The 1,030-nt window shown below is 41.7% G+C and overlaps 1 protein-coding gene across 1 annotated transcript; it reads right to left on the reverse strand.

The window, feature by feature from the left end:
* Positions 1 to 229: 229 nt before the first annotated feature.
* LOC140176150 (uncharacterized) lies at positions 230 to 553 on the reverse strand. Its single transcript, XM_072206038.1, has one exon. The coding sequence runs from the start codon at positions 551 to 553 to the stop codon at positions 230 to 232; it is 324 nt and encodes a 107-aa protein (XP_072062139.1).
* Between the last annotated feature and the right edge of the window lie 477 nt (positions 554 to 1,030).

Below are 1,030 nucleotides of genomic sequence, written 5' to 3' on the forward strand. Positions count from 1 at the left end.
AAGTGAGAATGTGTTTTATGATGGGATTTTAGTGGAACACCAAACTTAGAATCCTTCATTCTCTCTTATATTGTTTTGGTGTGCAACACCCAACTTAGCTTCTTGCAATACAGATAAAGCTAATTGACCTTTTTATTAAGATAGCTATGAAAAGAAAACTACCTCAGGTTGGGTTGCCTCCCAACAAGCGCTCTTTTATTGTCACTAGCTTGACATCCTCTGTGTTTGGTCAGTTCAGATATTGAACTTCTTTTTCCTTGTCCCATTGCCCTCCTAAATAAGGCTTTGCTCTATGCCCATTTGCTGTGAAGTGACTCTGTGTAGCTTCATCTAGCAGCTCAAGACTTCCATAGGGAAAGACTTTTGTTACTAGATACGGCCCTGTCCATTTGGACTTTAGCTTGCCAGGGAAGATCTTGAGCCTTGAGTTGTACAGAAGCACTTGCTGTCCTGGCTTGAATTCTTTCTTTAAGATCTTCTGGTCATGCCACCTCTTAGCTCTCTCCTTGAATATCTTAGTATTCTCATAAGCTTCCAGTCTAAACTCATCCATCTCATTTAGTTGTAGCATCCTCTTTTCTCCTGCTGCTTGAGAATCAAGGTTGAGGAGTCTAGTGGCCCAAAAAGCTTTATGTTCAAGCTCCACAGGGAGGTGACATGATTTTCCATATAATAACTGAAATGGGGACTTTCCAATGGGCGTTTTGAAAGCTGTCCTGTATGCCCAAAGTGCATCTTCTAACTTCCTGGCCCAGTCTTTCCTTGTGCTTCCCACTGTCTTTTCTAGAATTTTCTTCAATTCTCTATTTTCTAGCTCAGCCTGGCCATTAGTCTGGGGGTGGTATGGTGTGGATACTTTATGAATTACTCCATATTTGTGTAGGAGTTTCTCCATCTGTTTGTTGCAAAAGTGGCTGCCACCATCGCTGATAAGACCTTTGGGAACTCCATATCTAGTGAAGATATGTTTCTTGAGAAATTGAAGAACAATTTGCGCATCACAAGTGGTTGTGGCTATGGCTTCCACCCA

The sequence above is a fragment of the Arachis hypogaea genome, chromosome 11 (genome assembly GCF_003086295.3).
Source record: "Arachis hypogaea cultivar Tifrunner chromosome 11, arahy.Tifrunner.gnm2.J5K5, whole genome shotgun sequence".
Lineage (NCBI taxonomy): Eukaryota > Viridiplantae > Streptophyta > Magnoliopsida > Fabales > Fabaceae > Arachis > Arachis hypogaea.